The sequence below is a fragment of the Podarcis filfolensis genome (assembly GCF_964270895.1).
Source record: "Podarcis filfolensis genome assembly, chromosome: 10".
In the NCBI taxonomy this organism is placed as follows: Eukaryota; Metazoa; Chordata; class Lepidosauria; order Squamata; family Lacertidae; genus Podarcis; species Podarcis filfolensis.
The window spans coordinates 36,380,824-36,402,545 of record NC_139612.1 but is presented as its reverse complement, the minus strand read 5'-3'; the positions used below and the strand labels follow the sequence as shown (position 1 = coordinate 36,402,545).

The 21,722-nt window shown below is 40.2% G+C and overlaps 1 protein-coding gene across 1 annotated transcript in view; it reads right to left on the bottom strand.

Moving 5' to 3' along the window:
• The window catches only part of TMTC2 (transmembrane O-mannosyltransferase targeting cadherins 2), a 192,264-nt gene that overhangs the window by 84,333 nt on the left and 86,209 nt on the right, over positions 1 to 21,722 (bottom strand). Inside the window, exon 3 of the mRNA XM_083573344.1 lies at positions 186 to 1,014. Within this exon, the coding sequence (XP_083429470.1) occupies positions 186 to 1,014 (829 nt within the window). The remainder of the gene's footprint in view (positions 1 to 185; positions 1,015 to 21,722) is intronic.

Here is a 21,722-nt window from a genome sequence, read left to right as displayed (position 1 = left end):
CACAAGGTCTGAGGGACCAGCCCCCTGCTGAAAACGTTTGCTGACCCCTGCGACTTGTGTATTTAAACTGTTCATAAATGCACATGTAGGAGCCATATCCTAAGTGTTCAATCCAGAAAGAGAAAACAGAATAATAGACAGTGGATTTTTTTTTTTAAATAACAAAACAAAATAGAGAACATTACCTTTAGCTGGATTTACTTTTATCCCTGACTTATACAGCATCTCTTCATTCTGCCAGTCCCCATTCCTGACAAAAGTCTTGAGTCCATAGAAAAATATTAATGCAGCTGTGGCAAAAAAAATCAAGTTCTTCAGAAAGCGCTTTTGGGCTTTGATGTAGAGGGCCCTGGTGCCCACAGTGATCAGCAGGCAGAAGCCCATACTAGGTATATACAAGACACGCTCTGCTATCACAAAGCCTACATAGAAAAAAAAGTTTGTGGCCGGAATAAAGGGCACAACTAATAAGGACAGAGACAGAACTACAATATTCTCAGTTGAGGGGAGTTGCGGTCTCTGCGGCAAATGTTTGTTAATGCCGTTTTCTTCTTTAGATACAAAGCTGGGCTTCAACTCCAAGCTTTTATACTCCATTTCTGATAGGCAGTTATGGCCATTGGTGTTCTGCTTGCCATTTGTTACGTTTCTCCCATTGCATTCTCTCTCTTTGCTGGAGCTTTTCAAACCGGTGTAAGCAAGGAGGAGAAGTCCAGCATAAAAGGCCACTGTGTGTAGGTTCCTCCAGTCACTGACTGTTTTGAGAAGAGGCACAGCATCCATGGACCAATCAAAGCTAAGAGTGTCCGGGCACAGCAATAGCCAAATATTTTTGGTTGGCAGGTAAAAAAAGGTCAAGGTTCGTGTTAGAAAACTCTCCGAGTCAGCTGCTGGGTTGTCAGAGTTGGAAAAGCTGGGAGGTTTGTTCCCCATCCAATAAAAGCGAAGACCTAGTAGCAAAGCTCCCCAGAAGATCAATAAACCAATGCTCAAAAGAAGGGGTAAATTCTTCCGCTGAAAGGAAAAAAAGAACAATAAATAAAATTACATTCATATTTTGGTTTTGGGGATTCTGAAGTTGCCTCTGTGAGCTTTTAAAAACCTTACCTAAAGAAACTATACAGTCCTACAAGCTTTTCCAGTACAATCTATTATGTCTAAATGCTTTTATAGAATTGCTTGTCCATCACTAAGGTTTTGTTATAAGCCAGAAGCTACACTGTTATAAAAATAGAAATACTGTCTTATCTTGCAAATTTTCCACCTTTTTTGCAGGGTGTGTGTGTGTGTGCAATTAGGCCACTTGCATGATTTGATTCTGCATGTGAGCATCTGGCATGTGCATGAGATGGCCATGTGATTTCATCACACTTTGCTTAATCTGCTTTTTGCCTTACACAAAGAACCTACCAGAATTTCAATTGCACAAGCAGCAATCTAAACTCACACTTGTAATAATACAGTTGCAATCAGCATACTGAAAATCTGTCGCTCCTTTCCCATTCATTAACTCCAGTCTCTGCTTTGGCCTGGACATCAAATACACTTTTTTTCAAAGGACAGGTAAAATTGTTTCTCTCCAGAATCCTCCCCATAGTGCGCTCTCTCTCTCGCTCTCTCTCTCTTCCATTTCTTTTTCCCTCCAGGGACGATCTGGAGCTCCATTCAAAATAGCAATTTCAGCTATACTGAGCTGCTATGCGGGGTCCAAAGGTCAAAGACATGAGCAAACTAGCTACAACAAGTGCACTTTAAAGCATGCCTTTAGTTTATTTATGGTAGGCAGTAATAGCTTGACATTTGCTTGAACTGCTCATCATATTCATGCTGTATATCTTGGTCAATTATTTGGTTTCTGCGTGTGGTTTTTCTGGCATCTGAAATTGCAGAAATTGCTTTAGCATGCCCCCCCATCACCCTCACTGCTTCCATATTGCTTAGGTGTTCACTGAGCTTTCCATAGTTTTAGATTGGAAGCCTTCCTAATAATCTCCAGCATGCCAACCATAACACAAGATAATGTTATGAGCCACAAAGTACCAGTATGCATAAATACACCATGCTTAAGAATTTCTGCTTCTCTCCCAAGATTCTTAAATGAAGACTGTGAAAGAGAAAACTTTGACAATCAGCATATTTTAGAATATGCTGCTACAGTATATCTTGTGGAATCAATACAGAGCACAATTAGCAAAATTACCAAGGAACCACAACTCAAAAGATGCGTTGGTAACCCTGCTGCCAGCACTAGCAAAAGTTACACGTGCATCTGTGATTGACCATTTTATGCAATACTGAAACTAGGAATATCACATTTTCCAGCATGCACGTACTGTAGAACTGTAGCAAAACTAGAGAGAAGCAGTTTCAAGTCCAACATTGTAAGCGTGAAGGCGGCAGGAAGCATGTGACAAAGATGCCTTCCCTAACAGCAGGGCATATGTTGCTTGACAAAAGCTCTTCTAAAAGTCAGGAAAGTGCAGAAAGTTGTGAGTGGGGGCGGAGAATTCTGAACATACTAAGGAGCCATTGGAACCAATACAAGTAATAATAATAATAATCATTTTATTATTTATATGCCGCCCATCTGACTGGGCTGCCCTAGCCACTCTGGGAGGCTCCCAACAAAATATTAAAAATGTAATAAAACATAAACCATTTAAAAACTTCCCAATGTTGTGCTGCATTCAGATGTCTTCTAAAAGTCATATAGTTATTTATCTGTTTTACATTTGATGGGAGGGCATTCCACAGGGCAGGTTCCCTGTAACTTCACTTCTTGCAGTGGGGGAACTGCCAGAAGGCCCCCGTAGCTGGGTCTCAGTGTCTGGGCTAGACGATGGGGGTGGAGATGCTCCTTCAGTTATACAGGGCTTGGTTCTGAGGATCCAGGTGTATACACAAAAACTGGAAAGCCTGGAACCCCTGGAACCAGACCCCACAAGGTGGAGGGTGCCTTACTTGGCTTTGGGAAGGAGTCAGGAGGGCTCTGGCAGGGTCCTAGAACCCACTCACCTACTTCCCAAAGTTCTGCAAGCACTTGCCCAGCTTTGGAAAGGAGGCGTAAGGGCTCTAGAACCCTGCCAAAATTAATGGGCATTGCCATTCAAATAAATAACAACAACAACAACAACAACACAACAACAACAACAATAATAATAATTTATTTGTACCCCGCCCATCTGGCTGGGTTTTCCCAGCCACTGTGAGCTGCTTCCAACAAAGATTAAGAATACATTAAAATGTCACACATTAAAAACTCCCCTGATGTCTTCTAAATGATGTTTATGTGTGCCAAGTCATGTGGTTGATTATGTGGGGCAGGGCTTACTTCCCCCCCACCCCTCAATTTTTTTTAATTTAAGTTGGCACCCTTGACTAATGCTTAGGTTGAATCCCTTTATTATATGTTTTTCCCTGATGCTTCACAATATAGGATTGTAGATTTGTGGGACTGTTTCCAACCACATGGACCGAGGAAGCAAATTTCATCCACTTCTGTCAAAAAGAATGGAAGTCTTAGCCTTAAAAAAACAAATTCCAATGGTGATTTCAGGGTGAAGATGGGACAAAGAATGATGCAGACTCAGGAAGACACTGATCTCAATCAAGACAGCCTTCACATCAAAACAAGCTGCATTATGAAGTGTCAAACCTAATATTGTGGGCAGTGCGTATCTCAAACCATTTCCAAACACAACCTACAAACACATCACCACTCTTAGTAGCTCATAACATGGTTCTTTGTAATAAATTTCAGTGAGGGTAGGATAATGATTGGAGTGGAAAAGCCAAAAGAGTTGTTTATCCAGACATTAATTTAGGGAACAGCTCTATAAACAGTACTTTTATTTTCGGTATCTGCAGCCCTTGCTTTTTAGGCTATAAATTTAGAAGAGCCCAGCAGGAGGCAGAGTTCTTTATAATACTTGGCAACAAGGATTTGGATTACTGTACTCCCGAGTCCTAATCCAGCCCATCTGCCATATGCTTTGGCACCCTCATAAATCCTCTAACCCTTCATCAGCTATAATTTTCATCTGGGAAAGAAAACGAATGTGCACAGGGGGGTTTTCTTCCAAAGATCTGATTAAAAGCACAGCGATCATGTGTGGCATTTCAATCAGTGAATCGTCTTGCACATTCACCAAACCCAACCAATCCATATATTGCATGATGCAATACTTTTGCTCAGATTCCGACTGCACACCTCTACCATAAATACTGCTGAATTAAATTCCGCAGCAGATTATCCCACACTGTAGCCCTTGTCAATGTGAAGTCCTCATTTATCCAGTGACATATGGTGTTTCCAGAAGGCAAGCATTATTTCCCTCTGCCCTTTCCTTATCCTTTTAGGAACAAACATCAAAGAAGCACACTCTGAAGATCTGAAAGCATGGCACGCAGCAAGAAAAGGTTCAACAACACACAAGACTATTCTCACATTACAAAGAGTATATGTCGGCATTTATAAATAAATATAACCTTCCACACATCTCAAAAGAACATAAATGCCTTCAACCAATATAAATTGGGCTGCATTACACAAATGTTCAGAATTTTTTGTTTGCACAGACTATAGAAGGTAAGCCACTTCCTGAAGAGCTGGGTCACTTGGACTTTATTAAAGCGGTTCAGAGTACCCACAGTGGTTTTTTTATAGTTTCTAAAGCTCTCAGCAACCTCAGCTTCATGCATCTAAAGGTGACTGCATACAATATCCACTTGACATCTGGTGGTGGAGAGAGCCATGGACATCAAGAATCATTCTCCATTTGTTATCCATACTAAAGAGGTATTCGAAAATGTATTCTTCAGCAACGTGTCAACATTTTTATCATATAAATTCTAAGGGGTCTTCATATATTACTACTGTGTACACAAAAAAAGTATAAATCAAAACGGTGTTGAAGATACCCTAGATATTTGTTTTTGTTTTTAGATTTATAACTGCACCCTAACAATGCTTAGGGCTGAGAAGCAATCTGCAGGTGCCAATAAAATTATACAAAATTAAACTTAAAATATTTAAAAAGCCATCAGATCACAGTTTTAGTAACATGCCTATACATTTCCAGCATAAATAGAGCAGCTGGAGAAAGAGGAGAGGACGGGGGGGGGGGGACTGTGAGTGCACAAGGGTGTTTCCCATCCTTTGGACCCCCTGGGAAACTCAACAACTTGCTGTACCTGGAACCATGTGTGGAAAGTACAGCTGAATAGGACACAGCTGTGGGCATTCTGAGGAAGCGCCAGCCACCTTGTGCCTGCCCATAAAAAGCAAGTCTAGATAGCTCAGTCAGTAAAGCATAAGACACTTAATCTCAGGGTCATGGGTTTGAGCCCCTCATTGGGCAAAAAGATTTCAGCATTGCAGGGGTTAGACTAGATGACCATCATGGTCCCTTCCAAATCTAAAATGCTATGGTTCTAGTGAGAGACTAGGGTGATGTCTGCTGAACTCTTCTTTTTTGTGGATGAGCTGAGTTTGTTTGGAGGCTGAGAGTGGGGGGGTAGTCCAAAAGAGAATGAACTGATATTGATTTACATATGTATAATAGTAACTTTGTATTAATGTAACATTTTTATATGTTACTGTGTATTTTTGTAATGTTTTGTTTAAGTTGTCTGTTGTTGCTTCTATTTTGTACAGTGCTTAGAATTTATTAAAATATAATCAAGAAAAACAGGGTCTCTGGAAGATACCACGCACTCACAATAAGTTCAAACAAAAGCATTATATATCTACGTGCCCTGGGCAAACAGCATAGGCAAACGGAAACACATTGCAAGCTGTGCTTCCAAAAAAGTAGAAATAATGAGTCTCCAAACCAAAATGCAGCTAGTTTTTAGGAACGGTGAGAGATGTTATTACATGGGCTGCTTTTTGAAGGCACTAGGATATCAGCACAGCTATATTTTGTTTGATGGATATGTTGCTTTGTTCAGTAGGTTTTTAAATGTGCTAAACCACCTGGTGCCTTTCAGATGTGCTCCAGTGGTTCTCAACCTTGGGTCTCCAGATGTTTTTGGCCTACAACTCCCTTGATCCCTAGCTCACAGGACCAGTGGTCAGGGATGATGGGAGTTGTAGGCCAAAAACATCTGGGGACCCAAGGTTGAGAAAGGCTACAAGCTTCCATAATTCCTGACCATTTGCCATGCTGGCTGGGGCTTAAGGGAATTTGAATCCAAGAACTTCTGGAGGGCACAAGATTGGGGGAAGGCTATGTTAAGCATCCGATGGCATGTAACAGCAGATGTTGTATGCTGGGGTCATACTGCAGACTTTTGGGTGGACTACGGCAGCAGTAGATTCTTGTCTGCCATTTTCTGTAGTATAGAAAACGTACAAATGAGGCAGAAATGTTCAAATGTTGCTAAAAGAGTTAAGCAGTTACAAAATGTGCTCAAATTATTATGCCAAGTCTTTCATTTGTTTGCAGTATTATTAATACCTAATAGTGCCTTGCTAAAGCAAACCCAAAGCCAAGAAGCATGTTTTATTTCAAACAGAAGAAGAAAAAATAAGTAGTACATTAAAACTGCAGGAGGGGACACACTTTGCAAGCGAATTAACTAAATGGATTTTATGAGCAAAATGTCATTTAATCCCAAATTAAGCCTCTGGAAGGTCTAAGCAGCTTTAACAATCCAGCAGTGGAAAACCATCCAATACTGAATTCTATTTGTAGTATAAATAGCAAGCTGGCTCTGGGATTGACAGAAAAAGCTATCCAGATGTAACTGGAATCCAATCAGCTGAAGTACCTGCCAGTCATCAACTGAGTCAGCATTATCTATATTTCCTCTTTTTATGTGCTGCTGCCTATGGATTTATCCCCTTTTATGTTTGAATTGAGGAGATGAGGAAGAGGGAAGGAATGACATGATAAACTGTTTCATACGGCTGGCCTACACATTACTTTCATCGCATAGAGGAAGCTGCAAATAGCTTCCACATGATAGATTTTGATGGCAACATAGTATGTTATAGTGCTCTCCCTTTTCTTCTGCCTGGTATGGAGATTGGCTGCTTCCAGTCTCTAGGAACCATACAGACCAAATCTTAGGCTCCATGGTGCTTAGTCAGCAATGGGATGTAGGTTAGGAAGCATGTTGATCCTGGTAGCTCACTTGCACATGGTTTTCAGCCCACATTCTCTCATCTAGAGTGTACTTCTTGCAACTATTTGCATTATTCATATTAACTAGAGACAGACCAGGGTTTTATTACAAGCCAATAATATATATTTTAACTCTGGCTCAAGTTTGGACTTTGGCTGCAAACAGATGTAAATTTACCTAGAAGTAAGCACCACTGAACACACTGATTTACTTTCAAGTACATGCACATAGGACTGCACTTTTACTATAGAAAGGTACCCTGAACATGCTGTTAACTCTCTTTATATTTAATGCCCATCTCATGCAAACCAGCAAATTTAACTCCAAAAAGTTATTGGGGCACTGCCCCATTCATTTGCCTATGATGCAACTGTGGGATGCTTGATTTCCTATAGGAAAAGAGAGAGAGAGAGAGCTGCTTGGAACTACAGTCTGCTTTGGTTACCTGCAGTATTCAAGTTTTGTCTAGTAAACTTTTCCCATGGAAAAGAAATGTTTTCAAAAACCATTGGGAACAATAACAATTTGTCTGATGGCCTTTCTTTTCTTTGGTGTCTTTCTCACTGGCTGTATTGGATCCCCTGTTATGTCTGTGCTTGGCTTCCCAGCGACAAAGATGCATAAGCAATGTCTTAGTGGACTGCAGTTTGCTACTCGAAGAGTTCCATGCATTTACAGATGTGCGAGTTCATTTCCTTTATTAAACATCTCTTCCACCTTTGTAGTTTCTGAATTCTTGGCATGGCACAGTTTGTGAAAGCGCATTGCTACAGATGCTGATCAACCCTCATCTTAGCGCATGATGCCTTGTCATAGCTTCTTTCTTTGAGGCTTATCATTTGTCTCAGTCTCGTAAAACAGTGTTATCCTCAACGCGATCTTTCTAAAATTGCTGCTTTTAGGATTAACTTTTACTGGCTTTTTTTTTTTTTACATTAATATTATCAGCAGCCTAAAGCCCCCATGACTGCAGCTTCACGGAATCGTAAATTTCACATTGTTGGTGAACACTTCTACTCCCCTGAGACAATCTAGGGTAAGGATAAGGCAATTTATATTACACATTGAGAAATGTGAGAATTCTCTGTTGAAAAGGCTTTTCCTCAACCACTGACAGAACCCTGAGCTAAACAATGCATGGTGGTTGCAGCTAAAGGATAAGCCAATAGCAGACTGAAGCTTTTTAGAATAGCCAGTCTTACCTCCCTTGCTCAAAATGCACACACACACACACACACACACACACACACACACAAAACAAGCTTCAAAGAAATATAAGTTTCCATGTTGATGCCCAATTCCCAGGGAGCCTCAGCTACTGAGATTTCACCTTCCTTTTTGAGGCACAAAACTTGTACGATAAGTTCCAGAGAGTGGGTATCCCAGGTGAAATGTTACTTCTCCCATGTGGGAGCAATGATGTGCCCACCCCAAGTGTAAGAAAAACCAAGGGTTAGCCTTATAAATCATGTAAACTACATGTGTTGGTCTCACCCTCTCTCTCTCTCTGACTCTCCTGCTTTGGAGTTTGGCTTTTTCATTAACTTTCTATGTATACTACTAAGTGGAAATTGGAATGGAGCACTATTAGAAGAAGAATGAAAGGAACAAATAAAAATTATGTGCAGCAAGTACCATTTTCTTGCTATGGGTAATGAGTATCTGACAATCCATTTATCAGCAAGCTCAGTATTAAAAGGTGCAAAACAGTAAATTACAGCAAATGTTATACAATAATTTGATGGGCTGGACATGGGGTAGGAAGAGTCCTCCCAAAGCTGAAGATTTGTTAAATGCATGTTGTTATAAGACTTAAGAAATTATAAAATGACATGAAATTCTTTTGATATACTTCTGAATCTCTTATATAGGTCAAAACATTTTAACATTCTTAATATAGCCGTTAGATCCTCAGCATACAAAGCTATCAGAAACTTAACAACTGATAAATGGTAGCCTCAATCAAGTGAAAGGAAGGGGTGGGGGGGACAGAGATCCTTGTGGAGAGAATAGAACAGGAAATGCTTATTCCATTTCATGGTATTGTAGCTGACATGGTGACTTCTTTGTTAAACTAATGTCAGGAAATCAAATACTTAGCAGTCTTTTGCCTTCTAAAGGCAAGCTAATTCTGAAGTAAACTTCTAGAATGTTAAGCACCTAAAGAGTTCAATTGTTGATTCTGCACTGGAGACTGTAGGAACCCCTAACCTATTCTTCAAACAAAGTTCAGTTTCACTGGGTTGTTGTTGTTTTTTTTAAAGTAATAATTCCTATGTATTTTGTCAAAAGGAAACTTTTTTAAAAAACGTAGATATACAGATGAAATACAGGAAAAACAAAAGTAACTGAATTTCATTTTTGGAGGGGGGAGAGTTGGAATCAATCTTCATCGCGTTCTCTTTAGCAGACTTGCTGAAGTGCAAATGTGTTTCCAGCACCAATGAATTAAACTGTAACATTCTTTTTTACTCTGTGTGGTTCTGGTGCAACAAGCCAGCCATTATGAAATACATTGCTGTCTCATTAATGAGCTAAGCTTGGGAACCCAGCATTTTGGAAACATAAAGAGACAATTTATAATGAGACTTCAACTCAGTGGGAAGGCTGAGGACTGAAGCCTCCTCTCAAAGTTATCATAATAGAAACTCCTTAATGAGTGAAAGACCTTCTTGAAGAGACTAAAAGCACCCTAAATATGAAGAGGATATATTATGTTACATGTATGCCCACCTTGCTGAGTTTCAGCTGAAGTAAAAGCCCTTTTGTGTCTTAGAAAAGCAGTCTGGTGCCAGATTTACATATACCAGAAGAAACAGGGCAAAGTTTACTGAACAGAATACCTCAAGCTCACACCTTCAAAGTGTTAAGGGACCTGCAGTGCTCCAAGGCAAAATGAAGGCTGGCAACTGACAGCAATGGGGCAGAGTCTAGATCATGGGTAGGCAAACTAAGGCCCAGGGGCCGGACGCCTTCTAAATCCGGCCCACAGACGATCTGGGAATCTGTGTTTTTACATGAGTAGAATGTGTTCTTTTGTTTAAAATGCATCTCTAGGTTGTTTGTGGGGCCTGCCTGGTGTTTTTACATGAGTAGAATGTGTGCTTTTATTTAAAACGCATCTCTGGGTTATTTGCGGGGCATAGGAATTTGTTCATTTTTTCTCCAAAATATAGTCCAGCCCCCTGCTGAAAAAGTTTGCTGTCAACTGGTCTAGATCAGTCAATATTTTCAATGTGCAGAAAAAAATGGAAGCCAGTGTGGTTGATCCCCAGTTCTAACGTTCAGGCTTACAGAAGCCTGCTTATAAAATATGTTGTCACTCACACCTTGAATTGCTTACTTGTCAGGATTGTAAATGACATGGGACTGCAAAGCCTCTGTCATGTGCTTGAGAGGCTGCCTCCCAAGAAGATCATGATGAGTGGGTGGGGAGACCACCCTAGTCCCATCATTTGGTCAGAGTAGGAGCAACAGCATGGAGCTTCCTTCTCCCCTCCCTACTGGAAGGGGAGGTTGGTTTGCTCCTTGCTTCCTCCCAAATCCTTCTCCTATTGTGCGATGTCTTTTAGACTGTGTATTTTATTGATTGCTGTAAGCTGCTGGAGAGGAATTTTTTTAGATGAACAGTGGGGTAAACATTATTTTAAATACAATGGTTCAGCAAGAGATCTCCAGGGCACTTCTGTTCAGAATCCTCCATTTCAGGATCAATTCATATTGGTCCTTATGAGGATAAATGTCAAGGAATCTATTCTTAACTGAGGATAACCAGTGCCCAAGGCACTTTTCGGGATATTTGCTAATGTGTGATTCAACTCTGCTCCAGGAGCTGTTTAAGTCCTGCAGATCTGGAACACCCAACTGCCTGCCTACCTGGCTTCACCTTTACTAGATCTTGCCAAAGTAAGATGAATGGCAATCTCTGGCTTCAGTTGCCACTGCCTGCAGCTTCAGTCTTTATTGTGGCAAACCTTACACCATGAATTTCAACCCACCACGACAACACATCATTACAAATGCAAATATACGCCCAGATTTAAAAAAAATAAAAATAAAAAATGTGCGAATTGAAATGTTGTATAAATACTTTTGTCACTTTTTCGGTTGTCTGCTATGTACCGGTAAAAGCCTCCCCACAAAGACAAGCAATGCTAGTGCCTCTGCCGCTTTGATGAAGACCAAGTATATTTAATGATTGCATAATACTAATTATGGGGCAGTAGCTTGCACGTATCTGGCACCAGGTTCAATTCCATGCCTCTCCACTTGAAAGGATCAGGCAGCAGGTGACGAGAAAAGTTTCTGTCCCAGATTCTGAAAACATGCTGCCAGTTAGATCAAGCTAGATCAAGTGTGGAGAACCTTTGGCCCTCCAGATCTTGCTGAACTACAGCTTCCACATTCTCATCAGTACTGTACAGGTAGTACCCATTAGCAAAGTGCAACTGTTGCAAAAATCAACGTTTGAGGCTGAAGGAAATTTCCATGCGGCAGTGAGAAAACAAAAGGTGTTTATTGTCAGCAATAAAGGCTCAGTGTGATTACTTTGCAAAGGCTGAGCAACCCCCCAGGGGAGGGGATCATATGCATCACAACCATATGACTTGCACATGCATGAAGACATACAAGGATCCTGTTATGGAAACAGAGGCCTCAAATGAATTTTGCATGATTGATTGATTAAATGAATTTATATACCACACTATACCCAGAGGTCTCAGTATGAGAGGCAGTATAAGAGATGCTGTGAAAATGCCCTGCATAGCTAGTCCCCCAGTGCAGATACATGAATGTTTACACAAAATTTGTCCCAAGCTTTTGCACTCTCTAAATTCCTAAAGGCAGCAAAGAGAAATAAACATTCAAAAGTGAGAAATGTATGTTGCAGCTATCTCATTTCCAGTAGCAAAAACACCCCCTCATTTTTATTTTAGTGAAACCATGCTACTTACTGTTGAAAAGCTGTTGCAGCAGAATTTCCAAAAAAAGAGAAAAGGGTAGCGCCTTACAGAAATGTTGAAATATACTTTCATGTAATTAAGCTTATGCCTTTAGATGTATTAATATCAGAGGCAAAAATTTTGAACACAAATGTCAACCCATGAAGTTAACAACAGGAAGTTATGCTTTGTAATAACCCTGAATCAGGACTGGTTTCAGCAGAATGAGCTGGTTAAAGTCCTGAAGTGTACCAGTTTCAGGACATATGGTGATGGTAGCAGTGAAGGGACGTTTAGACGACTTTTCCATCTTAAAAGCAAAGCTAATTAATGCAGTGGGGAGAAAAGTTCTGCCCCAGCCTTATTACTGATGTGATAGGTTTCTACCCTAGTTTGCATTTCAAAAGTAAAACGCGAAGGAGCTTTCAAAAATGACGTTCTCTCTCATCTGCGATCTGAAGTGGCACCGTTCATTCTACCACCTGTATTTAGATGTGCAGCTTCAGACTAAGTTTGTACAGAGGGATGGGCCAAAAGCTTTTAGTCTTGGTTGTGAAGATCAGTGCCATCTTGGCTTTGAGAATTAGACACACATCCCATTCCTTAATTTAAAACTCACACCAACACCACCCATTTTTTTTAAAAAAAAAACTGATCAAAATACCATTTTCATTATGCACAAGTTAGTTTTGAGTCTTCCAGTTCTCTGGGTGCCTGCACTGTAAACTCACTACCTCATACCAATGTAATGTCCTAATTTAGGATAGTTCAGGAATAGATCGAAATATGTCGGCTCTAGAGGAAAGGAAAGGCTGAAAAGATGGCTGCTAGGTTGCCAGCAGTCAGCCTGAGGGCAGATAAGTAGCTCTACAGTTCATTAAAAATGCCAGTATCCTTCATTCTTTCACCCAGGAGGGGTTCCCAGAAAAATAAAATGCAGAGACAACATTCTAAACACTGGCATTTATATTTCCCTAGAAAAACAATAATTTTATAGTACATATTTACTTTGGACTGGTTGTTCTTTTGCAGATATCTAAAGCACTTACTAAAAAAACATTCAAGATCCAATAAAGCATGGGGAATTGAGAAAAAAACATAGGAAGGAAAAGATACTAACCCCAGTTTAAGCAGACAATCAAAATCCCACATCGCCACCACTCAGAATGGCCTGGCCAATGACACTAATGACCTGAGATGTGTTTGGTTCAAGAAAGTGAACTCCAAGGGACAGACAGCACTATGTTACGCTGTCTCGTGTTCCCAAAGGGGAACTAAGGTACAGCAAGAGTGTAATTGGCCAACTAAATGGAAAGCAGCACCCTGAATAGTTTGGTGCATTGACTTTTATGACCAAGAAGTCATGTACGTATACACAAACATGGGACTGAGTTGGAAAGCTTGCATAGGAAGCAAAAGGTTGTAAGAGCGAGCTGAGAAGCAGAGGGGAGAAGAGAAGATCTTTTCCAATACTTGTGATGCTAAAAATCAGTTAGCAGCCAAGCTGCTAGGAAGGTCATGGCATCTGACCTAGAAGAGGGCACTCCTTATGTTTTCATTTTGAAACTACAGAATGCACCCATTTTTAAAATGCCTGCATGAGATCATATTGCATCGAAAACAACTCTACCTCTCAAAACATGTGCTTTAGCTCCCTTCCAAGAGAATTTTCTCATGCTATCTGACCCATGGGACATAGCTGGGGTCACCCACGTACTCTTCCTCGGGTGGACCTGAGCAGAGATTTCCCAGGAGACACTTTTCTGAGAAATATTCCAAGATTTTTATTTTTCTCACCCCACCTTAAAAAAAAAAAGTTTCACAGAATTCCCCCCCCCCCATATATCCACTCCCTGTTTTGTGGCAAAAATCATTGCCCCTGCCCCAAATGCCTTGGAACAACTCCAGGCCATTGCGGATGCTGCAAAATGGCAGCCAAGCTGCCAGTACAATTCCTACTGCTGTCATTCACAGTGGCAGCAGCCACAACAGTGTACTACCAACACTGCTAATGTTAAGCCCTACCCTAAGAAATAACTACATTGTACTGCTCTGCTCATTTGTTAAACTTCCCGCCTATGGGAAGAGCTCAAGAGTCATATGAAGTTAAGGCATATCCTCAGAAAAGGACTGAGTGGGTAAGTCTGATATTTTCATGGTAGCTAGCATATCCAAACATATATCGCATTTCCCCCAAGAGATTGTTTACAGATATAGAACCAAACATTACTCTTGAAAAGTAAAAAGTAGCCACAGTGGCTCACATAAAAAAAATCCAAATTACCTATTAGAGTAATACCATTATTAGACCAACCAAAATGACATAAAGCTATGTGCAAACTTTCAAGCTCCCTCGACCTTTTCCCCAGGCTAGATGGTTAAAGAAAAATGCAGTAAGGGAGAGAGAGAAAGGCCTATATTGCTCAAGTCATGTCTGTATTTGGCAATAATCTTACGACAGAATGTTGGAGAAGCTAGTAAACTCTCAAAGAAGGCCCTTTCAAAAAAAAAAAGTTCTTACTCAGCTCTGCTTCCTTGAGTTCTGCATCACTGAGCCTGATGAAGAGTTCTGTGGAACCTGGAATTTCTATTTTCTGACATTTTGGTAGGCCTGATAAAGATATTGCCCTAATAAAAGGTAAACTCGGAAAGCTGCCTGTGGACAAACACCGGTGCCCTCGGCCTGAAAGCGAGATGAGCGCCATTGTCGCCTTTGACTGGACATAACCGTCCAGGGGTCCTGTACCTTACCTTTACCTTTTTTATTGCCCTAATGTGTATTTTGAAGCATTATCTAGCATCCCAGATGAAGCAGAAAGAACACTCTGGGTGTTGTAAAATATTGGCATCTAGAAACACACAGTTTCAGTCATGATTTATGGCACTGGGTGGAAAGCAGGGCTGTGGGGAAACACACCTTGACAGAGAAAGTTTTGTCTGTGCCCCAGGATATTCTAATGATATTCTCTGTGATTTTTTGCTTTGCTTCATTTATAGTGAATTTGCTATGTATGAACCACTGCTCCTTCTATTGCTATAACTTAGAAACATTCTCTTCCCTTCCCAAGGCCATAATATAACAGGAAATTGTTTATTTTGATTCAACAACCTGGTTTAATAAATCCTGCAACATACTGAAGACAATATTACATAGCTTCAAAACCTACATGAGGGACAAAGAGAACTCAATAATGAGCGAGACTCTCCAAATTTAGAACTTATCCATGTAAACAAAAAAATGTGAACAGTGCACAAGTACTTCTACTGTAAAACTGCACTGCATGTCAACATTATACAGCAACAATACAAACAAAAATAGCTACTACCAAGAAATTCAAGAGGGAAAACTCTCAAAACCATATTTGAGTGTGACTGAAGACTACTGTGTCCCCATAGTATAATCTTACATTGCTTCCCAAAGCTGGGATTTCTTTTTTTCTTTTTTCTTTTTTGTGGGAAGGTGTTCCCACAGATAAGGAGCCACAGAGGGGGAGCCACATGGACAAGGCCCTCCCACCAGCTGCTACAAAGTTGACCTCAGCAGACCAGACAGGCTTCATCTGAAAACCTCAACATAAAGGCAGGAGTATATTGGGGAAATCAACATACAGGCAGGAGTATATTGGGGAAAAGTATATACAGGTTCCAAGTTTTGAAAATTTCATAAACAGATATAAGTACCTTAAGATTGAGCTCGATAGCAAATTGACAGCCTGTTCTTTCAGAAGAGATATCATATGCACATGCTGGGTCACTCCTGTCAGTGCCCCTAACCACTGCATTGTGCACTGCAACAACTAATGTTACTGTGATGTGCTCTACCTGGTAGCTCCACACAGGGCACCTTCCAATAATCAAATATTCAGTTTACCTATGCATGGAACAGTCTATGCCTGTCCAGAAATGGCCTTACCTGGAACACCAGTCCAAGATGGGGAAAGATTTGAACCTTTGGTGATGAAGGCTGTGTTCTTGTTTCTTCAGAAGGTATGCAGACCTGACCAGATCAGGCAGCTATCCTAACTCCTGGAAACAGAAACCATCCATCCACAGCCCCTCCATCTTATTAGGCTTCAGTTTCTAATTTCAACTTATTGGCTCTTATCCAGCCCACCACTCATTGAAGCACCAATTCAGAACATGCACAGCCATACTCAGCTCAACTGTAACAGAGGAACAGAGCTGGGTATCATCTGCATACTGATGACACTCCGCCCCAAATCCATTCCTGAGTGACCATTCCCTATCACTTCATATACATGTTAAACAATAGTGGGGAAAAGAAGATGGAGCCTTGTGGCACCTTCACAGCATAGTTTCCAGGGGGTGAAAATGCAGTCACCCAATGATACGCTCAGATACAAGTCTCATAGGCGGGAATGGACCTCCTGACTCTTGTTCCAAACCTGCAGAGACAGTCCAGCATGATACCATGGTTGATGGTATCAAAAGCCATGGAGAGAACCAGGTAAAGCAAGAAGGGTCACATTCCCTCTGGCCCAGCCCATACAAAAGGTCATCCAATTTGTATAATCTTCCTTTCGCCAATCAATGCAAAGCCACTATATACCCCCTTTCAGAATGCATTTTCTGATATGCTGTTCCAATTTCCCATCCTACCAGCTGGCTTGGTTCAAATTATTTCTTTAAAAATCTATAAATGCATTGCGATCAGCAAGTTTCCTGTCAGCATTAAAGGAGATAATCCAGGATTCTAGGGCTGAGATGATAGATAGATAGATGGCATAAAGTTACCAAAAAAAAAAGGGGGAGGGTCAGAAGTTACTTGAAATAAGAAAGAGAGAGGCACACAAAATTACTACCTAGGAACCATCTAAATGCTAATTAGCAATAGTGTTAGAGTCTTGAATATCCAAGTATAATAAATGTAAATTGTGGTATATTTAGATTTTCTGCTTGCGCAGGTGGCAGCACATTCTTCTCAAAATAAAAGTGGGCATCTTAAACCATAGCACTTAATACTAGGTCTGCACTTAATTAAAATGTACACAAACATCTGTGTTTCTCTATTTAGAGGACAGACAAAGGAGACCCACAAGGGGAAAGGGTAATTAACAGGTGGTGTGGGCTTCCGACTGACACCTGACTGAAGTTATAGCACCGACCAGCTGCCTCTCACACAGCACAGGTGGCTACTCATGGTAATTACTTCCACTATCTAGTGAAGTGTGCAACAGTGACATTCCTGTATATGCGCACCAAGAATATCCTTATCTCTTGTGAATGAAGCTGGGAGATTTCCAAGATTCCCAGGATTCCAGGCAATAATTGGTGTCTTGCCCTTGAAAATTCTCAGGAAAGCATTTCTAATTTTTACATTGAAAAAGACTAGTTTTTGGGGAAACTCTTATTTAAGGAAATATTCCAACTGAAAAGCCAAGTGCATGTGAAGAATGGTTCGTTTTCGTTTTCTGGGAATCAGTGATGTTTTTCTCCTGATAACTTACACTAGCAGTCAATTCCTGCTCACTCTCGGCTTCAGGTAGAATGGGCATATGTGGACATATGGATAGGATTATGAAGATATGCAAAAGGGGTTGCAAATGAGTACATTAACAGAGAGGAAGTACATTTGTTCATACTTTTATTTCCTATCTAATAACATGGTAGATTTTCATCATATATAATGACATAAGATACATTAGCTGACTTATCCAGTGATTTCCATTGTTATCCCAACGTTATCTTACTCTGTGTTTAAATTCATCCACAGACAGACTTCATTTTAGCATTTGGCAATTTGCTTATCTGAATGATACATGAATTGCAATAAATTTGCTATAACCATATTAAACTGGCTTATAAGGGTCCTCTTTTATTAGTTTGTTCAAATTATTGTGCCATTCCAGGAAAGCAAAAAACACCTTTCAAATATGGTGTCTCTTGAAACACTGATCTTAAAAGGATACAGTGGTACCTCGGGTTAAGTACTTAATTCGTTCCGGAGGTCCGTTCTTAACCTGAAACTCTTCTTAACCTGAAGCACCACTTTAGCTAATGGGGCCTCCTGCTGCTGCTGCGCCGCCGGAGCACAATTTCTGTTCTTATCCTGAAGCAAAGTTCTTAACCCGAGGTACTATTTCTGGGTTAGCGGAGTCTGTAACCTGAAGCATCTGTAACCTGAAGCGTCTGTAACCCGAGGTACCACTGTATTGTAATTCCTAAAGTTACTTCCCTGGCATTTTTTAATTTTTTTTTTAAAAATACTAGTCACATCCTTTAAGCCACAACTGACTGATATTATAGATTCATAGATTTTTCTATTCATCTTCTAGGATCAACTTAAGACACAAACCCACAATCTGAATAAAGCATGCATCATTTACTCCAGACAATATATGCTGAAAGATTATGCACTAATGTTACCAGCGTATAATAAATCACATGGAATATATTGTCAGATTGACATCTTGAGCTAATCAATAAAAGCAAGACAATGACTAACAGCTGAATCTATTTTCATGCAACCTACAACCCTTAACATAGTTCATCTTGTTAGGTGTGCCGCAGCATGATAGGGATGGAAGATAATTTAACCTTGCATCAATTCGCCAGTTAAATTCCGTAGTGATGTCAGAACCACTACATCTGCCTATGTTTCAGCTTTTTGTAATAATTATATGCTGTAATCAGTTAACGGATGGCTAGTGTAAAACTAACTCACTTTAATGATCTAGAGCAATGACTCTGACCTGACATGGTCTTTTGCAATTACTGCAGCTCATCGGTGTGTGCTAAATTACGCTGACAATGCTGCCACTCTTAAGGACATTGTGCATCCACCCCTCTTTGCTAATAGCCAAACTCATGAGATTAGACAACTTGCGCCACAAACTGCAGTAATTGTATTAGCTCCTAAAGGTATGTGTCTAATGGGAATTCTGCCTCATTTAGGCATCGTGCTCCAGTACTTTCATCAAGCTGTCCATCATTCCCTGGATAGGTTTTCAACATTTGCAAGCCTGCTGGGAAAAGATGTGTGGTGTTTTATCAGATGTTCCAACTTCCACAGGTCAAGTTCTGAAAATGCCAGCAAGGAAAGAGCTAACAGCATCAATGAAATCTGAATTGCTGCTGGATATTAATCTGAATATAAACTTTTCTACTTGTGCAACAGTAAAAAATAATAACTTTGCGTTACTATAACTGTGGCACACGTAGCACAGATCCTAATTCAAACACACATAGGATGTAACAGATAAAAAAAATATTGCTAAGACTCAGAAACTGAATAGATCGCTACAATAAATTTCACAGCCAGCAATCATACTTGCCTGGCATGGATTCAGTGCTCCCATTACTGGCTAAGGGATGAAAATGAGCATAAACTCGCAGGAATCACCATAACCTAGGGAGAGGCCACCATATGTTGCTGGAAGACAACTCCCATCATTCCTGACCATTGCTGGGAGTAGTGAGTGCAGGTGTCCAGCAATGTTCTAAGAGCACCACGTTGGTTACGTCCATCATAGCCAACATAATGGAACACCTGCTATACATGCCATGACAGGTCTGCTGATTTTTGACCTCTAGTACAATTAAGCAATTAACATAAAATAGATATTGCCCTGGACTACTTCTTTTTTTTCTTTTTTTTTAGATCACCACATCTCAGGACATTGAGGAAGACAATTGGCTTAATTATGTTTAAGTGGGTGCATGCCTGCAGCATTGCAGCAACCTGACTGTTCTGTATAACCTGTTCATTTGAAGGCAGACCGGAAACAGGCATGAGTGGAAACCATACAGCCATTCAAGAAAAGTGGTAAACGGGCTAAATCAGAAACACAAATAGGTATTAGTGCAAGAACTCCATAGCACTCCTGTCCTTTCTCTTCATCGCGGCGCTTAGAACCCAGCAGAGCATAGAGAAACCATCTGGTGCCTTTTAGAGTCATAGAGATTAACTTTAGAAAGCAAGGTCACAGGAACCTTCCAGGCCACTATGCAACTGCAAACTGCTGACACAAAATTCCCTACAAAGCCATCAAGTCTTTTTACGTGCACACACTGAAACTGCACCACAAAATCCACAAAAGTGCAGAATACAACTGGGAGTTGCATGCTAACCCACAATCAAGCTTAGAAGTGTCAGATTGGGTCAGACTGTTGAGAAAGGTCAAGATTTTTTTAAAAAAGATCATCCACCATCTACTCTAACACACACTAACACCACTTAAAACAATCCAGAGTCTAGGAATGAAGATTTTTCTGTGAAATATATAAACTAGTTGCCAAATACCTCTTTCTAGAAATATTCTCCCAAATATACTTTGGACTAATTTGTGTTAAATGCAGGCTCTTTGAAAATTTGGGTTTTCTTAAGGTTGTCCTTTCATGCAACATTTTGTGTCAGTCATCTAAAAGGCAACATATACTGAGAAGGGGAGAAATTCATCTGAATGCATGTGACAAGTCCACCAATACCCTGAAGAATAGATGTGCCTGAGAATAAGCCATACTGTTCTTGAAGTTGGCAATTGGCATGTAAAGTCAACATGACAAGCAACCTTTAACACCATCTGTACAAATCCCCATGAAAACTTATATTCTCACCTCATGCCTCAAAGAATAATTGCACCCTAGGGAAACTCTAGAGGACATTCAAATGATTTTGCTTCTTTGCTTCTTAAGGTTTGAGTTTCTGACAACATTATGCTTATGCCTTGTCATAAAGGGCAAACGTGTAATAGGAAATATTAATATTCCCTTCACAGAATAAGCTGATTACCTTACCAGTGGAACCATTTTAACTCATTTCAAGATTTGATTACTATTGTATATGATAAACAATGTATTCTATAATTCTTGTTAACTTAATGAGATAGGGTTTTAGAGCTGACAAAAATCCTATCTAAAACTATGTCTATAGAAGAGAGGGTGAGTAAGAAACAGCTTACATAAAATGTCAATAAAATACACAGAACAGGAAAAAAATGCAATCTAAACCCAAAAGAAAAACCTAACTCTACAGAAAAAAATGAAAGGCTTTCTTCAAAACAAAGAAACTCATACAGCACTGAAACACAGCAAAAATACAAAATATGAACTAGCTAAAATCAAAGGATAAAATGAACAGCATAACAATTAAATCGCACAAGCAGTGCTAAAATAAACTTCACTGCTCATTTAAACTATATAAAACAGATGTCGGTGAAATGTTGGGTGCAGATGTTTCACAATTGGGGCAACCACAACAGAACATGCTCACTTTCTAGTAATCATCAGAATCAACTCTGTGTGGACAGAGCATGAAATCCATGGTTCAGGATGGCATTTCATACCATATCGACTACCAAAAATAGGGGTCTTCTGCGTCAGTTCTGTGACTGATTTTGAAACTGAAACCCAGTTATGGGGAAACTTTCTTCCCGGGCGGTGGGGAGGGCAAGAGACAAACAGTGGGTGGAACAATGGGTCTTGTAAAGTAGATAACATTCTGGCCATTCAAAAAGCAAGCAGTTTCTATACACAATCTATACACACAATGCAACAGGCATTATGTTTCAGGAGTATGTTCCAGCTAGCAGAAGCACTAGAGGAAAGTTCAGGTGTGGATTTGAGAGAGTGCTGTTGGCCACATAAAAAGGTCTAGAGTGCTTGGGATTGAAGTTTCCCACCCCTTTT